At 36.3% G+C, this 23,006-nt stretch overlaps 1 protein-coding gene across 9 annotated transcripts in view; it reads right to left on the reverse strand.

Annotated features, from left to right (window-relative positions):
- Window positions 1-23,006, reverse strand: part of SOX6 (SRY-box transcription factor 6) — a 366,018-nt gene that overhangs the window by 171,340 nt on the left and 171,672 nt on the right. For all 9 annotated transcript variants that reach the window (XM_042813506.1, XM_042813507.1, XM_042813505.1 and 6 more), the window contains one exon: window positions 2,209-2,298. In XM_042813506.1, coding sequence (XP_042669440.1) covers window positions 2,209-2,298 — 90 coding nt within the window. The remainder of the gene's footprint in view (window positions 1-2,208; window positions 2,299-23,006) is intronic.

The raw sequence follows: 23,006 nt of genomic DNA on the forward strand, positions 1-23,006 counted from the left end.
TAACTTTATGACTTTGGAAGTCTACTACCTCGAACACTGTAAAGTTTTATTTTTTTAAATGTACATTTCTTTTGGTAGATTAAAACATCTCTCTGGTTCCTCTGCTTTCCTTTAATTCCTTTTTGTATCTGGATTTCATGCTGCCACTGGATAGACGGTTTAATTTATTTTCTTATTGAGATTATTTAAGGCAGACAAATGCTACTAGGAGTTAATACGAGGCAGTTTGGTTGCTGAAAGTGGTGTTAGCAGCTAGGAGCTAACCAGCCTGGAAACACTGGCTAGGCAACTGGCTCGCGAGCCGAGTCCACCTTCAGACTCACCACTGTTCTGCTATCTAACTCCATGCCTTTTTTTTTTCACCTAAATCTGCATGGAAGTTTGAATACTGTAAGCAGAAAGCATTATGAAAGAGCAATCATTATTCATCCTCACGTTTGTGTCTGCTTTTTTCTGTACGTTTGGCAGTTCAGGAAGACTGCAGTTACATTAGCAAAGATTCAGTATTGAGTCTTACTGGAAGTCATCTAGTAATGGAAAGGAATACTGCAGACATTAAGATCACTTAAGGCTAATTTAAGGGAAAGTTTCTAGGGATTAGAGGCAGGACGTTTGTTGTGAAACTAACCAAATGACTGTTTACACACAATTATGGTGAGTTAGGTAATTCTTTTTAACACAGATAACATGATATACTCCTAGACGAAGTAGCTGAATGAGTTGAAAATCCTTCCAAGTGTGAGTAAGAAAGCTTTGTAGGTAAATAAGAAAACAGTTTGGAGCAAGAACTCTGCCAGTTCCCTCTGCAGTGAATTTGCAGACTTAAGAAAATGGGAGGAATAACACAGATAAAAGAACTGCTCTCCCTCTTTTAGTTATTTTTAACAAATGAAAGCTCATGAAAAAGGTTTTTGTGCCATCTAAAAGAATAAATAACATTATCCAGCATTGTTAGAGATCCCACATCTTTTAATTTTGATTCACTAATACCATTCAAGCAGTTTCTTTTTAGAGACTAAGTAGCTATATTGTGCAATTAATGGGCCAACCAGCGTTCAAGGTTTTCCACATTATGAAGAGACAATATAGCTTTAAATAAATAGTCATGTCAAGACATAATTTTGTTGCCTTTTTCTGTCACTGTGAATTTTAACACATTTCTCTAAAACTATATGCTATATTTCTGTCACTTATATTCCTATAGGATTTCTTACCTCTCTCATTTTCACTGTTGTAATTCTACAAGTAATATCCAACAGGCAAACTAAACAGATTTTGGTCTTGAGTCAGTTGCAGGATTGCAGGAACCAATTAAAATTTATTTAACGAAAAGGGCAAGCCTTTCATCTATTTGCATAATAAAAAAAATTGAACTATCTTAAGCCTCCCTAGAGAAAAATTAAAACCCTAAGCTTCTACTGTCATACAAGAATCTTTTTTTTTTTCCCTATTAGTAAAGATTTATTAATATAACGGTTATTATTCTTTATTTCCACATATTTGTAATTGATATGTAATAAAATTATTTCAGTCAAAAGAAATAAATCCTAGGTACCTTATATACTCTTCAGAAATGCCTTTTGAGCCCTCCTCACAGTACAAAGAAAAAAACAAACAAGCATCACCTTTAAAATTTGCTTCTAAGTCAATAACACTGAATTTCTTTTGAAAAAGAAAAATGAAAATCCATGAGAGAATTGATGGGTATGGAAAAAACACTTTTAAGTTTTCTGCACACTCTTTAATAGTCAAAGTTTCACTTCTACTAGACTGCTGATACAACAAATCTTGAAAATACTGGAACATTTTATCTTTATAAGCAATAAAACACCCACTGACTTCAGTGGGTCCAGAACTTCATCCAGGGCTTCTCCCGCCCCAGAAATAGCATGAATATAAAAAAAGATTACTATTATTATTTTTATTTTTAATTTTGAATGGAATATTCAGAACAGTAATTATACAATGACTCCCTTTTATATCCTGAAAGAAATTTATGCAACTGTGGAGAAACAGCACCAAGTGCAAGTAGCTCCACATTTTGAAAATGTTTATTCCTCTGGTTACACAAGTACCTACCAAGTGTCAATGAAATAATGTAACTAACCCAGTGTTTGCAATTGATTGTTATTTCTACTGTTCTGAAAGGAGCTAATTCACTTTTAAAAAAATATGTGTAAACGCTTCAAATTGGATCTAGTGAGATACCTTTAATTTCTCCAAGGAGATCACTTGTGTTTAATTTTTCCATCTTCTCTTTCCAGTCTTTAGAGAGTAGTTTTTCCATGCAGGATGAATCTATTAAAAAAAAAAAAAAAAAAAGGAAGAAACATCAAATATATTCTTATGCATCAGGAAAAATGGTGCCATCTTCATTTTAAAGCTTTTCCCCTTATTCTTGTTGGACCATAGTTTCAAAAGGAAATCAGCTTGCAACCGGAGTTCCCATTTAACAGCATTTTAAATCCGAACTAATTCCTCTGAGGTTAATGGAGTTACTATGGATTTAACGAGAGTCTAATTGAAAGAAAAACTTAGTTCAGGATTTATGCATGCTAACTGCCAATTTACATGCATAGATTGCCAATGTATATACAAATTCTGTCTTTTTCATTTGAAAATGATTGTACACTCCAAATTATACATGAAGATTTAGAAGGGTTTTCTGGAAATTTGGCACACAGTGACATCTGAAACCCATTTTTATACCCATGTCAATGCGAAAGTTATTCATATAACATCTCCATGGAATTCACAAAAGCATTCTACATATTCAGTGTTCACAGCATCAGAAATTTTCTCGGTACACTATAAACAACATGCAATGATTAGAAGATCTGCTTTCATAATTCAAAGTTCAGAATATATTTCAAAATTTTGTCCCAGCTTGATAGTCCTTCCCTACACAAAACTGTCACTGAAGTCATTACACTTAGGAGAAGGTAGAAGACTGTGTAGCAAATTTCATATGATCAGACTTCAATTCCACTACAAAATTTGATATTGAGCACTGCAGACTCTTCGCTAAAATCTAAAGGCTTTTTGAATTCTTACACTGAACTGACTCTGAAGTCAAAATACATAACAATCCAGTTGATTTTTAAGATGGGTATTCTTGTGGTTAATGTCATGATTCAGTTTTATGATTTTAAGAACCTCAATTCAGCTTTATTAGTGGTCACTGAGAAAACTTTCCACACAACTAAACACCCATCTTCCCTCCCCAGGTAGTTATAATAAAGTGTCCTTTAACCGTCATGCATTTCTTTCATTCGTAGACAGGTTCATGAACAAAGCCTATGCTAAAATTCTTGGAATCACTTAGGCTCAGTTTATCAAGATATGAAGAACATTATTTAAACATTGTTGCTGAAATGAATCTTTGCAAAGAGCCCTTCTTGTAAGACCACATACCACCCTGGGGGCGCCGAGCACAGTGGTTCTTACTTGAATACACCGAGACCACCCTCACTCTTTAGTTTGTTAGAAACTCCCAAAGCAAGCTGCCATTTGCATTAAGAGGAAATCAATTTACAAAATGATTTTCAAACTTCCCGAATTTTGACAGCATTTGCACTGGTAGCACGCCAGCCACTTGAGAACTGACACTCCAGTGAACAAGAAGGTAGAATTTAGCCTCTAATATCTTCTGTTAAGTTACTGACAGATTAAGGCCAAATTTTGGCTCAAATTTCCATGTCAACAGTCCCACTAGAATCACTCACAGAAGTAACACCAAAAACAAAAAACCCAAATGAAGAACGGCAACAGAAATAGCATCAATATATCGCATAACAGTGTGTTCCAACTCAGAGTCATAAAGGTTTGGGGAGATATTCAAGGAAGTAAAAGGTCATATGGCCGCTTATGCTTTAGGATTCAAATAGCTTCAGCAGAAAATAAATCACATTAGCATCACCCATTTGGAAAAAAACAAAAACAAAAACAAAAACCAAAACAAAAAAGCAAAACCAGTTGAAAGCAAACCAAACTGTAACCACCAGAAGATCAAAGATCAGGTTTTAATTGAAATACATTCGCACTATGCAAGCCTCTGTGTAAAGACAACACAGCTCGTAAATGTTTTTGAAGTTACATTTCAGTAGAAAAGCTAATTTATTTACTAATTATATCTTTCTATGAAAGAGACAAAATTAAGGAGCTCTAAGTTGCAATAGGCAATGTTAAAATACTTGTTACATAATAATAATTTACTTTTAACAATAACAGACACTTATTACTTTTATGAGTTCTTGCCTGATAATAGAAGAATCAAGAAATAACTATCAATTATCAATAGAACATTATAATTTGTCTTTTTTTTTTTTTTTTTTTTTTTTTGTGATACCACCATTAGTTTAAAAAGATGGTTTTGTTTCTCCTCTGCCAAAATCTCAGACCCCTCATCCCTGGGGAAAAAAAAAAAAATTATATATAAAAGGAGCTTTGGAGTTTTATTGTGATGTTTGCTATAGGTTACATATACTATTGCATTTTAACTTAGATATTTTCCTCAATTCATACAAATATGGAAAATCATTTACATTTCAGAGAAACGATTCTAGAACATCACAAGAGTTGGTAAAATACTTCCTTTGAAACACTTACTTTATACCCTGTCTTACTTTGTCTAAGAATATGCTTGTTCATCCATAGAGTTACTATACTGTATAAGGGCAAAGAGAATATTTCTGAAGACAGACAGAATGGAAAAGATATAATCATGTTGCTACTTACAATTCTTATTTCTACATATGACTGAAAAAATATGTAAGAATTGTTTTCAACACCTCTGTGCTGTTCAAATTCTACCTTACACCTCTGACCACACAATTTATAGCACTGTATTTCATTATTGGGAATATTGCAAGACCACGCAATGAGCCTTTTAATAACATTGTAAAAATAGCTCTTTTGAAATTCCTGTACATTTTCAATTAGCAGGGTTAACCTGCATAATTTTTAGAATTTAAAATTGTGGTATATGTTCAAGCTCCCTGGAGGTCCTTTGCATTAGACACAAACCTAAATATAAAGGCTTATACTTGAAAGGCACATCTCCCTTCAAGTTTGGTATTCAGTGTTCACAAACACACATTTTGAAAAGGCTTGAGAATAAGAAAGGTTTTTTTCTCTTCTTTGTGTGCTGAAAATTAATTTTTACACAGATACAAAATCTACAAAGATGTCTTCTGACATCAGTGAATTGTCTTCATCCATATCGATTCATTTTCTGATTTGTTTCATTATAGAAACTAAACAACGACCCAGAATCCAGCACTGAACATCGATGAAGCCCGAAATCACATCTGCACTGCATCACTCTCCCTGCACTGAGGCTCTGCTTCAGAACCATTACAAAATCTCGTGGATTCTAGCATTTGTGAAATTCAGGGGTGTTCTTGTTAAAGACAATTATAAAGGAAGCAAAGAAAGAAATTAGCATTTATACATTTTTAGCTCTTCTCACTGACTTTATAAACTACAGTTGGGTTTATGCTGCAAAGCCGCATATTTTGTACTGACACATGTAGGATCAAACTCATGTAAGTTGCACTGAAGGAATTCATTGTATTAGCAACACAGAGACTCTTGCCTTTATATTCTTCCACTGTTTCTTTTGAGGGCAGCAAACAGGTTAACAACAATTACACTGAGATGACTCAATGAAATAACTGTGTGTTATTTTGTAGCACACTTTAATACATACTAAGTTAGCAATTTAAATTGTACAGTAGGGGATTTTAAAGCGCTGTGAGGATCTTACTACATGGGAGCTTTGCAGAGGTGGATGAGGATTTTAAAAGATAAATAAGCAGAAAAAAAGAAAAAGCCAAGGGAAAAAAAAACCTAGGTGTTAGATGAAAAGGATCTCTCCGCAATGACAAAGCATCGATGAAAAGAATTAACATTTGTCCATTGGGTAATCAATCAGTCATGGAATGGATGGAATCCAGCTCTTTGTAGCACAACCAGTGATGAAGAACGAGTGTGTTAGCTATCACAGCCAAGCTCTCAAGTTCTTCCAAGTAAATGAAAGTCATCTTGTTCCTATCAAGGATAGCTTTTCCCTCTCGTCTCTTCCTCACTCTTCCTTTTTTTTTTTTTTTTTTTTATGATTTATTATTATTATTATTATTTTTTTATTTCAACAAGTTAGCAACTCCCTCTGTAGCTTACATGAATACTGTATGATCTTACAATGATCTGCACCTATCCTCATTGATTTGGGGGGTGGGAGAACATTCCTTTTTTTTTTTTTTTCCCTTTTAATTCACTGAAGTAGCCTCTTATTACTTTCTTTGAAATACAGATAAGAAAAAAAGTGCTCATGCCATGTGTGTGTTTTTGTTTTTTATGGTAAAGTCATACATAAAAGAAAGCCTAAATGTGAGAGTGCAGCAGCAAAACTTCAAAGCACTGACTGTCAGACATTATTATTTCAAATCAGCTTTGACTTTTTGAGACTTAATAAAACACTATAGTACAGACTGGCATATTTATAACACCTATACCAGTGATCAACTGAACTGTCTTATTCTTGCTACTGTGCAGTGCCTTGTTATTTCTTTTATAATAAGCTTCCCTGAAAACACGTTGTAACAATACTGAAAACTGATAATTATTAATGATATGAGTTCTAAAACATGACTTGTTTTGCATACAATTCTTTTTGAATATATACATTACTTTGTGACAGAAGACAAAAGCATGTTGATTTATTAATAATGATTGCAAATGCATAGCAAGTTCATAAACAATACAGAAATATAATTCAGTCAAAGGTATAGGTGACATTTTCCTACATGCATTTGAACTGTTACATCTCATGGAAAGAAGCACTGGAAAAGACAGGGTAGAGGAATCAGAAGAGAAATCAGACATCCTACAAGGGAAAAGGTTTGAAAACATGATCGAATGCTCAACAAAAGGAGGAGAAACTTCCCATCTACATTTTAAAAGAACAGTATTGGAATCAGTGGCATCCATGTCTCTGCTAAACATGAGAAGAGTATGTACACGCAAGCTTTGAGACTAAATAACAATTTGCAAGCTCCTCCCTCTCTAACATTCGTTATTCTCTAAGCATTATGTTTATATTCTCTCATTACATTTATTTGCCTTCATCTCCGCAGGAGAAAATGTGTCTTTCAGAACAGCCTTTGTCAAATGAATTCAAATGCATCATTCAAGCCTAAATCATGAGAAAAACAGCAAAAGTGGAATTACCCTGTCAGCATCTATGAAATCTTTGTTAGAGAAAAGGTACTGTTTAATGGATGTTAAATGAGATTATGAACACCTAGGGACAAGCATATCTGTGCTTACAAGGCCTTCCTCAATGGAAGAGCAGGTTTTTCTTCCCCCCAAATCAAATAACCCTCAAATAAACATTACAGCGCTTAGCATTTTGTTGCCATGCTTCCTATTCTGCCTTTCCATATCTCTTTCCACACCTCAAGTGACAATGTGTGTTTCTCAAGCACACGAAGCTTAAGTCTTGCCATCTAAACCACTGTTCATCTTCAGAGAGTGAAAAATCTAGTCCAGAATAGAAAAAAAATGACATAAAATTATACTCTACTAATGTTGCTGACTGAAGCACAAGTATAAGTTAGATTTACCCTGGCTGTTGTTTGACACAAGTAAACCAAAAAAACAGGTCCATTGGTGTAATTATGTAGGTTGCTCCGAAAGTAGTGCCTTCTATTTATTTCCATGGAAACTACAACAGATGCAAAGAGCACAATAACACTGTTTGACAGAGAAAATTCTCAGCTACAAAAGCCTGCATGCCATGCTTGTAAAAATGTGCATGGCTATCCAGAATTTCATATTCTGTCTTTCATATCACTGTTGCCACTGCTGAAAGACACCACCCATCACTTCACTGTGCTCACATTTGCTGATTGGTCTCCATGAACATTCAGCAAGTGCCAATGAATGTCAGTAGGAGCCATTTTTTTTTTCTGCATGCAAGAATTCAATGATACATCTTTGTTTCACCTGCGCTTCCATGTCAGATGACATTCTCTGTCAGACTGTCCCTCTGCTGCCATCTGTCACACAGCAACAACATGTAGCAGAATACAGGTGGGAAGGTTCAACCTGTTCTGCCATACCTCCAATGTCCACCTCTGATGTGGTGGGCTAACATAAGAAAATAAGAGGCATTACTTTCAGAGTAGTTCCTTCTTTCACTTGAAGACCTAAAATTTTTGGAATGTTACTAAAATAGATTTTTTGTTGCCATAGTTACTTTTTTTCTTCTTTCAAACATAAATTATCCTTTTCTGTTTCAAGAAACTTTAAATAAAAGAAGAGAAAGCAACAATACAAAACTAATCAAAAATCAGCCTGAAGGCTCAAAATCCATACTTGTAATGTACTGGCACTGTTTCCTGCTCATAAGCAGCTTGGCTCCAATCTTGCTGTCAGTGGAGAGGAAGGTCAGGGGAATCTCATCTCATCCTTCTCAATTTCCATGCTCTTCTCCTAAAGTAATTAATTGTTGTGGTCTAACAGAAAATTAAAATACAAGGCACTTCAGCCATGCTGTTAGGTAGCAAAAACTAATTTCTTTTGCCAACAGTTTGTTGGTGGCATTCTTTTTTTTTTTTTTTTTTTTTGGGGGGGGGGAGGGGAAGGGGAAGGGGAAGGAGTGCTCTTGATTGGTTTGTTTTTTATTGAACAACTTTTCATAAGCCAAATTCTTGGAGAACGGGAATACAGTCACAAGACAAAAGTAAGCAACCTGACGTTGAGAACAAGAAAACATGCTAATCCTTTTTGTTACATTGATTGCAAATTATAAAGGATTTACTCCTAAATTCTACACTTGTTCCTGCCCTAAAGGAGCTAAGAAGTCATGGCCAATGGCTTATTCCCTTCTCTCATAGTGACTTGTTTCTTTTCACATCTTTGCCTTGGCTAGTTAGGTTGTGATATCTCTGGCACAGACTGCTTATCTCACAAGCATTTTGTTCAGTACATTTCTGATCGTGAATCACAACAAAAAAGAAAACCAAAAAGTTCATGTAGTACAAATAAGTCTTCCTAGCTATGTTTATAAGCAAAAGCAGAGTAAGCCCACAGTGGAAGTTTTCTTGCAAAAGCAGCATGTCTGCAATCTGACTACCTAGCACTACAGTTTTGTTTAGACCAGGGAAACAAGCGAATCTGCCAACTGCTGTACATTTTTTCACAGCGACAAGATTTCCACAATATGATAAAATTAGAACTGTAAGAGCTTGGAGAGCTCTCTTAACTTTTAATTAAAACTCTCCAAGCTCACTAAAAATAATTAGGCATTAAAATGTTCTGGTTTTCCTCTGAATTCATTTGAACCACTTGAATGGTCTAGATCTTGCATGAACCAACAGACATTCTAAACAGAAACACTGGAATGTAACTGGGGGTGATTTCCAGACCTGCTTTCTATGATGTGGCTAGTGGGAAAAACTGTAGTCTGAAGCTTGTACCAATTCTGCCTAAGATGACTTGTTTCAACAGGACTTCACCAGTGCAAAGAGCATCTGCACAGAACACTGTGCTCTGTGCAAAACTCTAGATAAAAAGAAGTTTGAATTTCATGTAAAAATAAGCCAAGATACAGTCCTGACCTTTATTTTCATTTATTTATTAAAAAGCAGAACCTTTAACCTTGTAAATGTTTTTGTTCTCTTAAAATAACTCATACAATGCTATATGCCACACTATTTTTAGAAAAGCAACGAGAGAAAGCATGCTTTTCCCATACAGCAGGGTACTGATATAAACATCAACACAGATGCTCTGTGAGAGAGAGCTGGACTTCTCAAGCACTTGATCATTAAGGAATGCACCAACTGTTTTAGATAATCTCGTGCCAGCTCCAGTTCTGCTCCACACTCCCATTTGGGAGTGGCCAATCTTGTCCTGCTCCTAATTTTTCATTTTACTCACTCCTTCATTCTTTTCTCCTTTTTTTTTCCTTTTTTTTTTTTTTTTGTTTTTTCCAGAACAGAAGGAAAAAGACATTGTGTGCCAAGCAATGCAAGACTAGAATCACTTCCCCAAACAGAGCAAAACTTTCAGACAATTAACCCTCCCCTCTTCTTTCAGATAAATTACTAAGTATAAAATGCAATCTGTTTCCTTTGTTTACTCAATATGAACAATTTGTAAATGACTCAAGGATAAAATTCAGAAAATGTTGTGCTAAATTAGAACCATTATAAACATGCTAATGATGGCTCAACTAAGACATGCAGGATCCATGCGAAGAAATATATTTAGTTCCTGTGATATCTAGTTGTATTGCCTCAGAACTATTTGGTCACTTAATTGTACATGACTACTCCAGAAAAATGCTAATTGCACGAACACTGCACTAGACAATACACTGTATGTCAGAGGGAGCTTTCTGAAATGTCGGTGTGATTGCTTTCATGCAGTGTTTTGGCATATTAGTAGAAGAGAAATATCTCTTAAGTCTGACAAAATTGCATGTACATTTCATTCCTCCACTTAGAGTTTCCTATCCATTATAAGCCATAGTCTACTGTTAGATTGGCCGCATTCACTGAAGTATACATCATTGCCTTATTTACATTACAATGATAGCATGCTGTATATTACATGTAATCACCTATTCCCTAAGAATGTGCACCTCAATTTATTGCCCAAGCAGATATAATATTGGCAAGAGATAATCTGAAGCTTTCCACATAGCAATCAGGGTTCGTCAAGAAAAGGGGAGTGCAAATTTGCTTGCAGTCCCTGAGCAAAAGATTACATAAACTTATTTATCAAAGGAGAATGTTTTTGGTTTTTTTTTTTCTGTCTCTGAGTATGCATTTATTTGCAAAGTAACAAAATCAATAGGATTTGCAGTATTTGTTACTTAGAAAAAGAAGAAAGTTTTGCTGGTGGAAGACGACTTCAAAATATTATTTTTTGTGTTTCCACATCTACACATCTTTCTGCATTGACTTTTTTTCCTCAGTGTGGAAAAGAACAGATGGAGTCATTATATTAGTTAGAACTCACAAGCATAGTTCCATCAAGGTTTACTCAAGTCTTAAATGGATTTGAAATTTCTTCCAATATTCAATCTAGCTCTTCCTTCTTAATCTCATACCTCCAACTCCTTGATACAATCCTTTCATAACCCTAAACAATTCGCTTTCATCTTTGGTATCCACTCTTTTCAAACACTTGTGAGTTGAAGTGACATTCTTCTCATTATTATTCAGACTAGGGAGAATTTAGTCTTCAAATCTCTCTTTGTTAAACTGCTCTGGAACTAACCACACATCATACAGGCTCTGGAAATATGTAGCATCTTTCCTCTACGACAGAGTTTCCCTAGTAATTCAAGAAGTTGCAGACTGCATGTCAGTTCAGCCATAAGCCGAGACACTGGGCTCTTGTTAAGATGGATCTGGGGTCAGATTCCCTTTTTTCTCTCAACACTACGCGGTTATCCCAGCTTCTTATCCCAAGATGAAGCAAGCAGAGGGTCCCATCTCAACTCAAGGAATGATTTGGTAGCACAAGTAGGCGTTTTTGACATCACATTTTTTCCTTTCAAGTTCAATGCCAATTAAGCAATATATCTTTTAGCAAAGAAGGAACTTTGTGAAATGGCCCTGAAAATGTTAGTAAGAGTTTTGCAGAGTAAAACCATCCTAAATAAAAAGTAATACAAAAATAAAAGGGTGAGATCCTTCATACCATGTTAGTTTTTGGTCAGGGGGATATGGAGGGGACTTCTTGAAAAGCAAGAAAACATTTCTATTGAACTGATTAATGTTCCTCATAAAATTTGTGCCACCAGATGATTTACGAACAAAATGTTGATGATTCAAAAAGACCTCTATTTTGTTCTCCCAAATCATGTTCTACTCATTACCCTAATAAAGCAGTAATAAACATCTGTTTAATGATTTGAAGGCTTCTTAATATTGTGTATAAAAATCTGAACTCAGCTCTTACATAAAATATTCTGAAATTAAAACAATTGTATAACAAAAAGAATTTTTCATGACAAACCCTTCAGCTTTTTTGTATGTAAAAGTATAATACAAAGAAAGCAAAATAATATGCTCTTGATTTGAAATGACTTCAAACAAGGATGCAAAGGAACGAAAACAATAGCTGGAATCTCTTCTCTATTTACCATTCCTGAAGATCTCTATGGCAGATGATGTAGTCTTTTCTGGGACACTAAAATACACTGACAACATCAATTCTATGGCCTCTTTTATACCACTAAAATTTTGACTTAAACTATCACATTTTACATAAATATAAATACAGAACAAACAAGATTTTCCTGACCTAATCCCAGAAAGTGGAGTCTTAGGAGGTTTACAAATCTCACAAGCACCAAGCTACTTGCTATAGATACATATTTCAGGAATAAAAGCTGTTTTATTATAAATCTGTGAAAAAGACTTAGTTTCAAGAATAGTATCTTAAAATATTCACTTCCCTAAGCATACCAATTTCTTTTCTTGTAAGAGATCATTATTTATTTTGTAAAGTCAAGTGCTGGAATGATACGGAGGTGCTAGAAATAAAGTGTTCCAGGAAATCCTAATTTGTTCTCTGTATGCACTATGATACATTTTTAAAATTAAATTAAAAAAAAAAAAAAGCAATTAACAGCAAAAAAAAAAAATTACAGGATTCTTGCTATATTCAGCACATGGGACAACCACGACACAAAAGCAGAAACTGGAACTGCAGAGCAAATGACGTTGCTGTCCTCACAAACACTGGCCACGTTTCACTGCAGAAGTTTGAAGAAAAGAAATGAATTAGGGAGGGAACTGCAAAAGGAGAAATGATGGGTCGCATTTATGGTACTTCATCTTCTGGGAGCTCAATTTAAAAAAACCTGGGGTTGTATTTGAGGAATTGCTGAACGTTCACAGCTGCAGCTGTGTCAATGTAAAGTCAGTGTTAAGATTGAAGCTATAATATATATAGCTATATATAAACTTCTACACAAAGTCCTCTGGAAAAGAATCAGGACCTAAGCACCTCACACTAAACAGCCAATAAATCAATGACGTTTTTGAAGTCAAACTCTTAGTCACAAGCTGGTATACTAACTACCCTTCTTTCTTCTACAAAGGCTTTGAGATGATTTATGTTTGCATTATATTTACAGATTATGCTAAGAGAAAAAAACTATTGCGTAATCACGTCTTCGGAGACCAGCTTGAATAAGTAAAGAATAGACACCAAGGCTTCAGATGGACCACTAAGAATATAACACGCTGGACAATTTCACATTCGCCAAGAATCATTCTATTAGTGAACTGGATTTGCAAACATTGGCAATTTGCTGCAAATTGACTATGTTGAATAATAGAATGGGTGAACAATAAATGGGCTTGAGTTTCTCCACATGAGGCTTCACCAATTAAAAGAGTGCACGATGCATGCTGTCCTAATGTGGATGACACTGTTCCTCGTGATCTCCTGGCAGAGCATGTCCCATCAATAGACCTGCACACCTTTAGTATAAAACCATTTCCTCTTGTCCTATCACTATCTACTGGTGTACAAAGTTGATTTCCCTCGTGTATATAAACTCCCTTTAAATATTGGAAGGTCACAATGGAGTCTCCCCACAGCCTTCTCTTTTCCAGGCTGAACGAGCACAATTCCTTCAGGAGAGGTGTCTTCATAGGAGAGGTGCTCCAGCCCTTGGATCATCTTCATTGTCCTCCTCAGGAAGCTCTCCAAAACTCCACATCTTTCTTGTGCTGGGGGCCACAGACTTGCACACTGTACCCCAGATGGGGCCTCACGAGGGCTGAATACAGGCGGACAACCACCTCCCTTGCCCTGTTGACCATCTCTCTTCTGAAGGAGCTCAGATACCACTAGCCTTCCGGGCTGCAAGTTCACACTGCTGGATCATGTTAAGTTTTTTATCAACCAGAACCTTAAGTCCCTCTCAACAGGGCTATTCTCAAGGAGTTCTTCTCCCAGTTTGTATGCATATCTGGGATTAACTCGATCTAAGTACAAAACCTTACACTTAGTTTTGCTGAACCTCATTAGGTTTGCAAGGGCCCACCTTTTGAGTTTGTTAAGGTCCTCTGGAGAGCATCGCTTCCTCCTGCTGTATCAACTGCACTGCTCAGCTTGAAGTCATCAGCAAACTTGCTCAGAGTACACTCAATTCCATATCAGGAAACATTTTTTTCCCCCAAAGGTGATGTGTAAGTTCATCACAACATGCATCTTTCCTGAATATGTAGCACAGCAATACAATGAGTTTCTGAGCTAATAAAAGGGAGGATCATTTGAGAAAATGAGAGCAGATTTAATTATTGGGAAGTTCTCATCCAAAATCTACTACTCAGAAATGCAAAAACATATTCAGTGCAATTAAGCCTTCACAGCCACAGAGAAAGGTCACTGCAGTAGGTTCCAGCTACCTGTTTTGAGCTATTCCATATTTCTTACTCTGTAAATAAACGACCTTCACTTTCTATGTCTCCTCTCTAACAAGCAAGAAATAGGCAATGCAACTGAAGAAGCATGCTGCAACCCTCACTACAAGTTCTACTGCAAGAAATGAAGGTCATTTACAGGATTTCTGTCTTAAACATTAAGTCTCCTTGCCCTTGTTGATTTAATCCAGACTCTATCATTATAACAGTTTAAATTAATGAGCTGAATTTTAGCTGCATAGCTTTCAAGAAAATGTAAGCATGGCTGAAGTTGTACAACAGTTACTTTGAAACTGTAGAGGTAAATGCTGTTTCTGATATAGTCTTAAAATGAATGCAAATTTAACAAAGACACTATTGTTCAGAAAGATTTTTCTCATATTTAGGGCTAGTAGAAAATTTTGTGTTATTAGAACAAACCCTATGCAAAAGATTTTCTCTATTATAAGTTCTTATTTATGAGCTCCAAAGAACAGGATATGGTAGAAAATATCTTCATTAGAATGCTAAATGATAAAGTATACTGGAAAGGCATAATATGATTTATTCATTTAAATATCACCAAATTCAATGCAGGTAAAGATCTGATTCCTATTGCATTCAGTAGATCATTGTCTAATGCAGTTGTACTTCAGGAATAACAAAACACACAGCAGGATAGATGTATTTCTTAATTGTTAGCTATACTTCCTGCCTGTAAGAGTATTCTTAGTTAAGAGCACTACATAATTTCTTAGGGTGTGTTCTTTGTATAGAAGGTTGCATCTATGGACCTCACACAGAAAAAGCAGTGTGCACCAAACATGAAATGTAAATGTTTCTTTCTATTGAGGCAAAGGCAGCAGCTTGGGCTGCTGCCAGGTTCACCACATGCTCATGGTTTGGTCCATATAATTTGTATCTACACATGTTAAAGGTGAAATGAATGTATTACCCTTTGGTTGCATTTTCATTGTTTTTACTCCATCTATCAATTACCTTGCTAGGATGTGTTTTTTTAACATTAACACTGCACTTACACAGTCATGTAATCTTTTTTTCTGTCAATTAATTGGTCTTCTAATCTTGAGTCTGCAATCCTGGCTAAGATGTACTTCCACACTGGCTCTCTCACACAATTTGTATATGAGTGAGCACTTTAGGTGTAAGAAGGCAGAGTCTCAAACATAGCAAGTTACATGACTCTGGTTCCTTAAGCTTTTTTTTAAACACTTATTTATGGGTGAGGTATAATTTACACCACCTTATGTATGGCTGGGCAGGTGGTTCACTGAGACTGCTGCTCTTGTATCAAATATGCTAGCATCATTACGGTGCCCAATTCTCTCCACCAATCATATTTTCACCTGTTCTCTCTCATCATAGGACTTGACTGCGAGCTGTCTGTGACAAGGACTGCATTTATTAACAGTATGTTTGCAGCACCTAATGCACTTCCTAATGGAAAAAATAAAGAATCATCTTAATTACTCCCAGTGAAATTCATGAATCCTTCAGAACTCATTGGTCTAAGCATACTGAATTCATTTACTTTTGTTCCTTTTTCCTTCCACAGTTGTATACGTCATATAACTTACTATCTCAACCAGTACAACTTCTAGTGCTCCACCTAAGCCAGTGGTCAAAAAGGCACCAAATTTTTATCTCCACAAAGGGAGCAGGCGATATGCACAGGCACAGCTTTTCCCAAAAGGCAGACAGGTCACTGCAGATCCCAGAGCTGCCCGAATACTCCAGGAACACTGAAACTACCTGAAATTTTTATTCTTTTTCTCTGCAACAAGATTGCTCAGATTGCACAAGTTCTGAGAAGTTTCCAATTTTATGCAAGTAATAATAATAATAAATTCAGAGAAGACTTTGGATTTAGGAACAACAGTTCCTTTGGGTGAACTTCCCCATATCCATGCATGAGCAGGTACTGTCCAAAAGCCTATCAGCTGACAGGAAATAATGTATTTACTTCTTCAGCGAAATGCAGCTCCTTAATGAATTTATTGTCTTATAAACAGTGGTTTAAATGTGAACTTTGATACAAAGACAATAACATCTCTCTTTGGAAAAATTTTTAACTGTGCCTGCTCAGCAGCTAAGATTACAGGCAGTTAGTCACAGAACATAGGTAAAGAATTTAACTTGCCACAGTCAGTTACTTAATGCACATATTTATCAAATAAGTATAAAATTTGCCTATTCATTTTGATTGTATTTTTTAATCTCATTTGCACTGATGAAATAAGTTCACAAGATGGATGACAGAGGTCCATGCCCTAAAAGTGCAACCTTCTGCCATATTGAGTAGCTGATTAGAGAATAAGAACAAATATTGCCAACAAACAAATAGTAAAATCAAAAGATTTGATCACTGCTAAGTCATGCAAAAATCACCATATCATCTCAGGCCTCCTTCTCTTTGTAATAGACAGAGATCAGTGTTACACAAAAAGAGTCAGTAGAACTGACCAAACTGAAAGCCAGTAGATAAAGAAACTGTAAGCCATTAATTCTGCATCCAAAAGAATAATAAGAGAATGCTCTTATCTTTGTTCAAATCAAGCAAATTTCAGATTTTTTTTAGACACTACATTTATAACACCCTTTCCCTTGCTTAGATAGCATATCCTAATCTAAAAGCCTAACTGCTCTTGTTCTGCAGGTGTTCCAGTTTCAACTGAGAATATCATAACTCTGACGGGCAAAGTTATCCCCAATTGCTCCCTAAAACTGCACAATTTATTTTGGATAGTAGATACAGTCCCTACACTGGAAAAAGAAACAAAAAAACACTGTATCAGCCAACATCAACTATCTTCTGCAACAACTTGCCAGGGTCAAGATCCCTGGTGCTCTGTACCGGACCTTCTCTGTGTCTTGCTGCTCAGCACTGTGTTGTAAAAATCTGGACTAAATCTAGTAAAGAAAGAGATCATTTGTAAGTTATCTGTGGCTACATTCTGTCTTTGGTGTGTGGCTGAAACTCCCATTAACGCTAACATGAGCTACCCAGGCCTACTGATGGGTGAATTATACCCCTGACAGAAAAGTGGTTTTTTGCTCGATGGATTTTCTTTGATGAACTTGTTGGCTACTGCACAGTCATGTGTATATGTTTAAGTATTTCCCTGCGTGTGTGCATGTGTATTTCTACAGTGATGATGTCAGTTTGACTAGAAACGCAGATAAAGCATTTCTTAAGCCAAAACGGGCCAAAGCTAAATTTCCCCACATAAACTTTGGTTTGGCCCTTATTTATCCAAACCAGACAAAGCTTGACAGAAAAGGGGATCCAAATCAGTTATCCCAACAAAAAATAGAAGTTAGGGTCTTACTTTGAAGGAACCGCATGCACAACTTTCACTTTCTAGAAAGTGGTTTTCTCTTGAACACACATCAGAACCATTCATCATCGTATAATTGCAAGTTGTCAGTCAGGGCCGCACCCTTCATGCAGTGGCAGGACGCCAACACATCTGTCAGAAGCACTCACGAGCTTCCATGTGTTATTGTAATCCCCTACAAAAGGAACAAGTCCATTCATCCAGTCCACATTTTCCAAGTCAAATGACAACAGTAAACCCTGAGCCTGGAAAAATAATAGCACTTATGCTAAAAATGCCACCCTTGTCAGGTGACCTCGGGCTAACTGCCAGAGAGCAAATATAAAGTAGTTCTAACCTCCGTAAGTAACGCATGGGCTGTAGGGATCAGGGTTCTGTGCACCCAAAAGTGGAAAGATGAGACCTGTGCACATAACAGAGCAATCTCCGATGGTGAAGCCATCTACAGGGCTAAATCTTTTTTCTGCTGATGCTCACTTCTTACATTCTAAGCTTGATTGCGAAAAATTTCTCTGTCTTCCTTAATGTTTCCGTTCTCTCTTTTGGCTTCTTCTATTTCCTTTCTCCTCTGCCTAGAGTTATCTAGTCCTTAACACATTCTTTTCTCCTTCTCCGCTTTTGTCTTGTGCCTAAAAGCCATGTTTTGCTCAGACAGGTTCTCAGGAAGTTACCTAGGCCCAGTGTAGGTTCAGTGAAGCTCAGGGCAATGGGAAAAAAGGCTTGGGCCATTGAGACCAAGGCAGACAAGATTTCAAACTCTTGTCTCTCAAAAGCCATGTTAAGGATTACTGTGGATAATTAAACAGTTTTCAAAGAATGAAATATTTCTTTTTACCGGGCTTCAGGAATTTCTTTCCAGAGCATATGCATGCAAGAGTTTCAAATATTCTGGAGAGCAAACCAAAGCTCTACCTTTCTACTTCCACTCTCTTCCATTCTCTCTCTGGCAAAGCGTGACAGCTCAGCGGTCAGAAACATCGAGTGAAATGCATGCCATGGCTCTTTGAGGCAGCATCACTGCCACAGGAGTCCAGCAAGACTCTCAGAGCAGCTCTGCCTCAGCAGTGCATCTGGGAATGGAGCCTAACAGTCCTCTTTAGCCAGCCAGATCTTTGCACGTGCTGAGCTACAGAGGGGAAGCCACGACTCCTCTCTGACCTCCTTCCAACAATTTGCTTGCAAGAACTCTTGAAGGAGAAGGAGCAGTCAGTGTGCATACCCAGCCATTTTGATTAGCCTCTCACACAGGCAAAATGTATGTTAAATATACAGACATACACAAACATACATTTCTGAAGCAGTGTGAAAGCTATACAATGGCTGATTTGCTACAGAATTTATTTCCAAGAGCAAATAGAGAAAGCATTACTCCTCACTGAGACAGTCAGGAGCAAATTACGCTACCTCACTGCAGAAGATAAACATCCTCACAAATCAAATCTCAGTCATGCCACACACCTACATACGTATTCATTGATTTGGTTTTGTCGAGTAGCTTTAAGGAAAATCTAACAATTCTTGGACTATCTGAGAAAGAAACCTCCAAGTACTGTAAAGCTACCTGCAGAGGTAGGTAATGCAAGCCTGCAGAAGCTGCAGTAACTGCTTACTCCTGGGTGGCCACCTGGAGTGGCCCATCGCATTAGAATGAAAGGGGAATGAAGGAATAGCAGTTTATCACCACGCTCCTGCAAACCAGGCTGGTTTACAAAACATCAGTGATGGAAAAATCAGTGTCTCAACCCCTTCATGCCTCAGTTTCTCAGAAAGAGGGTTTTATCACATGTGGCTATTAAATAACTTACTTCTTTTGAAATACTGCAATAGCAATAGATTCAATACTACCACCGATTCTTTTTCCCCAGTTAAACTATTATAACTTTTTCATAATTTTAAGTTTAATGGAGAAAGCACCTCTCAATTTCTGACATGAATTAATACCGACATTTATGAAATTAATTTTGGGCTCGAGACATCATCAGGTGATAATAAGTAAACTGCCGTAAAGTGGGTAAATCAAGACAAATATATGCTTTCTCTTTTTTAGATATACATGACACTAAATGTACTCAAATATAAGCACAACATATGGTCAACAAGAAATAAATAAAAATGAAAAGCGCTTTACAACTGCATGGCAAGTATCCAAACCAAATTTCAGGTAGCAGATGGCATGAATAGGATACATGTGAGAAACAGGCAATTTCAATTATCTCTGAATAGTTCATAAACAGGAAAATTTGGCAAACTGCAATTTTTTAAAAAAGGACTTGAAAAATAACATTGTGTAACAGATAACAGAATTGAAAACACAACAATGCAAAGTTATTAAGCTCATTCTGACCATAATTTCATAATGAGTATTAAATGATTACATGTGACAGAAAAGAGGTGCCCCAAATACTCATGCTTGGAAAATGTAATAATTAATTATTCCAAGTGTGGCTCTGAATTTCATTTTAGTTATTACCATTACCCAAAAGTGGCCAAAAGATGGATCTTGCTAACCAAGTCCCCCTCGTACCTTTTGTGCAATGTAGAACTAGAAAGAAAACAAACAGAACAAAACAAAAAAGCAAACCAAAAAAAAACCCCAAAAAAAAGCGGTCATAGAACCCAGTCCTAGACATTCCTTTAAATGCTTATTCAGAAAGATGTTTCCGAACAGAATTTATTCAGTATAGATCAGATATGTCCATAGCTGTCACGCAGAAATCTTTTTGAGTCATATGGGGAAACAAGGTACAAAAAGAAATTATGTTCAAATTCTTTTGTGACTCTCACTAAATCAGAATCTGGCCTTCATGAAACACTTTCTGCTTTTTAACTTATCTTTTGGAAAACCGACTGTATCTGTTAGATGTATGAAAATTCAAAATTTGATTAATTAGAATAGAGGCTAATTTCTTAAACATTTGATTGAGATACTTCTAAATGCTGTCTACATTCAGGCAGGCAAATCACCTAGGAATCAATTCATCCTACACTGTACTATTGTTTTCATACTCTCCTCCTCAATTCTCCTTTCCACGTAAGAACTGTGTCAGACAAAGATCTAGCAGCTCAAATCCTCGAGGTTATTCAGATATCTAAATAAGATTTAAGTGTCTAATTGCCATTTGTGTAATTGGGAATTAGATTGCTAAACAATAGTTTGGGTGTCTTTATTCCCCTGAGATGTAAGCTCTTCTGTTACTAAAACTCTCAAAAATAAAAAACTCTCAACCATTCAATTCTCAAGCTGTGTTAAAGACAAACTGAATATAGCGAAGAGAAAAAAAATCCTGCTTACATAAATATAGACAAAACAAAGGGTACTTTTTTTCACTGAAATATGTACAGGTTTGTTTATTATTGTTTATTATAAATTTATCAGATTTGCTGTTACCAGAGAAGACAGCATCTCCAAATATGAGGAAAGGAAGGGAAGAGTTTATTGACCATTGTCACTCCAAAAACATTTAATGAGAATTGCAGAACCTTCTATCCAGTTCAAACAATAAATATTTCTCTTTTTTTCATGCTAATAAAGAGAATTTGATCCTCGTTTAAATGAAAGTTTGTTCAGAAGGCTTTATCAACGGCACCTTCAGCTTGATGTAAGAGAGGCACTGCGAAACCAACAGATGCTTCTAGATCTCTGAAAGAAAAACTAGCCTGCCATTTCATAGCTGTCATTTGAAAGAAGGAAAGTGTTGTTTAATAGCAGCTGGGTTTTACTGCCCAGATGAATTGGAATAATACATGGAACTCACGTATTTTTTGTACACTGAACGTTCACAAAACTTATTTATACTTCTGTTTGCTTAGAGCTAGATACAGATACATACACAATTGGAGCATTCAAAAAACTGTCAGAAAATTTAGGTTCAGTGTTTGAATCAAATCACACCTCATTTTTAGAGCTGCTGGGCTGCTGTAGTTTTGAATGTTGAGGTTGTAAGTGCTGAATGTATCTGAAAAATCAGTCCCCGCATGTTTCAAGTTAAACAGCCAGAGTCAGTAGCCACAACTCAACACTTCGGTCACTGGAAAGTACGTTCACAGTATACACAACTACAAGGTCAAGACACTATGAGCCAAATATCAATTCCACCAGAAAAAAAAAAAAAAAAAAAAAAAAAACGTGGTTATATAATATCTTTCATGCAAAGCAATACAGGAGCTACTGGCTGCAGATGTGTTTTCAGAATTTAGAGCCTCCTTGGGGGTAGTCAGCTACTTCTTTGCGGGACCTCAAACCTTTCACGTCAGACTGCAGACAGCCCCCTCAAAGTTTCTGCTGCTACCGCATCTCACAAAGCCCATGCTGCACCTCCTTTCCTGGAAGCTTGGGATACAAAAAAAAAAAAAAAAAAAAGCTACTAAGGAAATGTCAGAATTGTCAGCAACCACCCCATCAAGCAGGGGTCTCTTGAACCTATGGGCCTTGCCTATCCCAGCTAAGTGCAGGTAAGGGTGTAGTAATCAGCAGCAAGTCTGCAAAGTTCACCAAGCTCCAAGTGGCTACTTGCTTCAAAGTGAACGTGGTTCTGATTTCAGAGTAGTTACAAAGCATAATTTCTGCAGGGTTGAGTTAACATCATTTTTCTTTCCCTACTTGCCCACCAACTGACAGTCTTGCATAAGAACAGTTACGACTCGCAGCTTTTCCATGTCTCAGCACATGAGAGGCTGTCTGGCTTTGTAAGAGAAAGATCCTACATAAGAATGTAAAATATATACATAATATTTAATAATAATAATTAAAAAAAAAAGACACTACTTTCTAGAATTTCAAAGTGAAGCATAAAATTTTAGCTTAATACTTAATACAAATTAAATGGATCCTAGTGGCCCAGCTACTGTTTTCAAACCAGTAAATCAATATGTATAATGTCAGCAACTGATAAAGTGAAACATATGCTCTGCCTCACTAATGGCATAAAGAACATTCTCTGATTGTCTTTTGGTTGAAGCCAAAACTTTGCTGGTTAAAACAAGATTTATTTTAGAAGCATTAATTTTCAACAGAATGCAAACTGATTTTTCTTCTATTAAAATCTATGAGATTACTTACAGTTTGAAAAGACTTCTAATGGTTTCTGCACAGGACCTGTCAAATGATATTTCTCTTGAGATACTTCTGTTAGCCCATAACAGTTGCCTATCTCTTGGCTAACAAACCTTCCCACAGTATATTTTAGATGAATATGCATGCTACTGTGTT

The sequence above is a fragment of the Centrocercus urophasianus genome, unplaced genomic scaffold (assembly GCF_019232065.1).
Source record: "Centrocercus urophasianus isolate 14NV4802_14NV808 unplaced genomic scaffold, USGS_Curo_1.0 seq_14, whole genome shotgun sequence".
Classification (NCBI taxonomy): Eukaryota; Metazoa; Chordata; class Aves; order Galliformes; family Phasianidae; genus Centrocercus; species Centrocercus urophasianus.